The 2,758-nt window shown below is 56.3% G+C and overlaps 1 protein-coding gene across 1 annotated transcript; it reads left to right on the top strand.

The window, feature by feature from the left end:
- Window positions 1–235: 235 nt before the first annotated feature.
- Window positions 236–2,447, top strand: LOC101850233 (flocculation protein FLO11; the record flags this gene model as incomplete). Its single annotated transcript, XM_005113411.2, is given in 1 exon segment — window positions 236–2,447. A coding segment is annotated over 1 exon segment (2,212 nt), but the record flags the coding sequence as incomplete, so codon positions are not given.
- Window positions 2,448–2,758: the final 311 nt, after the last annotated feature.

Raw genomic sequence — 2,758 nt, 5'->3', positions numbered from 1 at the left:
CACACACACACACACACACACACACACACACACACACACACTCTCTCACACACTCTCTCACACACACTCACTCACTCACTCACACACACACACACACTCACACGCACGCACTCCAGTTTCCACTGCTGCAGGACGCATGCAAGTACATTGTGACTTATTTTTCCTCGTCATTAACATTTACCCCTAATTCTCTTCTCTTCTCCCGGGCACCCCACCTACCCCATAACAAACATGCAGAATCCTGAGCCCATCAGAAAATGGAGACTGGCAAACTTCATACAGCCGTCCAAGAAGAACTCAAATTCTCCCGCCATGAACGGCACCAGTCCTGCCAAACTGACGTCACCGGCCTCTGTGATGTCTGCCTCGCCATCTGTCTCTGCGCAAGGTCAGCGCGACGACAGCTTAGGGGATCTTAAGTCGCCGGAGGGGAGCAACGCGGGCCGGCCCCGTACCCTCAAAGACATTGGCCCTTGTGATACGATGTCGTTTGAGGTCAATAAAACCGTGAATGATGATGTCGACGATGATGATGATGACTGTGGCTTCGGTGTTGGTGACGAGAAAGACGGGGATAGTGATGGGAATAATGATATGGAAGTGTTTGTCGAGAAGCCTTCAGCTGTGCAGAAAAAAGATGTGGAATCTTCCTTTCCGTCGAAGTCGTCTGTGTCTAGTGTGGCAAAGGATTCCTCCAGCAGGAAGAGCACTTCTAGTATTTCAGGGAATGTGGACAGTAAGAAACCGTCTGTGAAAGACTCGAAACACAAGCCCAGTGTGTTGTCGGTGAAGAGAGAGAGAGACTCTCAATCTAAGGAAGTATCGCGAAAGAACTCTGAGGCAAAGCGGAAACGCTCCAGCTCTCACCCAGAGAAGGGCAAATCCCCGCCGGACAAGCGATCTCCAGAGCTGAGCTCTGAGGGCGAAATTGACGTGGTCAGTCTCACGCCTGACGAAAAGATCCGGCAGGTGCAGGCCAGCCCTCGCAAGAGCTCATCCAGCAAGAACCAGCAGGAGGCTGCAAAGCCTCTCTTCAACGGGAACCTCTCTGACAGTGGAGATGAGGGCTCGGCGAACGAAGCAGAACAGGACTCCAAGACGCCCACCACTCAGCGAGGCAAAAACGTGCCTCCGCTTTCCAAGAAGCATAGTGCTTCTTTTGAAGCAGAAGCACGAAGAAAAAAGACCTCTCCAAACTCCAGTGGACCCCCACCCCCTTCCACTTCCTGTTCTAGCAAAGGTGCTGCGGCCGCCCCCAGCCCCTCCACTACCACCACTACCACCTCCTCCTCCTCCTCCTCCTCCTCCTCCACCAAAGTTGCCAAAAAGCTGGGGAGTAATGTTGACCTCGAGTCCATCTCGCGGCCGCCCAACCTGCTGTCGCCCCTCCACTCGGCCTGCTCCCCGCCCCCGGGCGCCTCCACAAAACCGCTCCCTTCATTCCAGACCTCCTTCTCTCCAGCGCCCCACCCGTCAGCCTCCACGCCCGCTCCCCCGCCTTCTTCCACCTCGGCCGAGGTGCCTCCGATCGTCACCCTCCTGCATCAGGAGGACGGCTCAAGCAGGCCCCGGATTCTCACACGGATTATGCACCAACACCTCTCTAAGAAGCTCCTGGACAGAATGAAGGAGAAGAGGGACAAGCGAAGGCTGGGTGGCTCCTCCTCGTCTTCCCGCAACGCCGTGTCGTCAGACCCAGAGTCTCAAAAGGTTGTTGCTGAAGACGTCAAACCTAGCGAGCACAAAGAGGGCCGCGTGCCGCCCATCTCTGCAGTCAGATCTCCTCCTCTCGGTTCCAGTAGCATTAAAAACAATGAAGGCTCCTCGCCTTTACGGACGTTTACCTCATCGTCGTCCTCCTCATCCGCACCCTCCTCATCTTCTCATTCCACCTCATCCAGCGGGCCGCGCTCAGGCAAGCGGAAAGCTCAGGAGCCAGTGGAACCCCACACGGGCTCGTCCGCTGGTGCCCCGTCATCCTCATCCTCATCAGCGCCCGCCTCTTCCTCATCTTCATCGTCCTCACACGCACACTCGAAGTCACACAAAATGGCCAAGTCCAATTCCTCAGCGCACGCCTCCAGCAAAGACGCTTCACTCCAGCCACCATCGTCTCACTCCAGCAGCGCCGCTGCCTCCTCGTCGTCCACGTCAACCACCACGACATCATCCTCGTTGTCGTCGTCGACGTCGTCGGGCGACCGCGAGGCCACACCCTCTAGTCTTCCTTTCCAGGCCAAATCAGGCAACAAGTCGGCGTCCGGAGCGGCGAGAAGCCTGCAGGACTTTAACCCCGAGCCCGCTCCCGCCGGCCCGGCCGGTGCAGCAGCGACCAAACGTGCCATGAGCAAAGCAGACTCCAGCAACGCCAAGAGGCGGGCCGAGCAGGACGAAGACTCCTCCGCTCCAACCTCCGCGGCCAAACGGAGCAAATCTGGGACTTCCATGTAAGTTTGTTCTCTCTCGGCGCCGAGAGCTGGGTGGCTGGTCAATGCTGCCAGCCTTCCCGCCCGAGTTGTTTTAGAGCTCAGGTCTACTAGTTTTTCGCGTCTGTCTGTGTGTCTCCGTGGTCTGTCTACCACTCTCGCTGTCTCTCTGTCTGTATGTTTTTCTATATGTCTTTCTCTTTGTCTCTTGATTCCCCTTCCCCCTTTCTGTACCCCCTCCCCCATCTCTTTCTCTCTCTTTGTCTCTTTGTCTCTTTGTCTGTCTGTCTGTCTGTCTGTCTGTCTGTCTGTCTGTCTGTCTGTCTGTCTGT

This window comes from Aplysia californica, unplaced genomic scaffold (genome assembly GCF_000002075.1).
Source record: "Aplysia californica isolate F4 #8 unplaced genomic scaffold, AplCal3.0 scaffold02248, whole genome shotgun sequence".
Classification (NCBI taxonomy): Eukaryota; Metazoa; Mollusca; class Gastropoda; order Aplysiida; family Aplysiidae; genus Aplysia; species Aplysia californica.
Note: the sequence above shows the minus strand (reverse complement) of the source record. Positions and strands in the feature narration are given on the sequence as shown.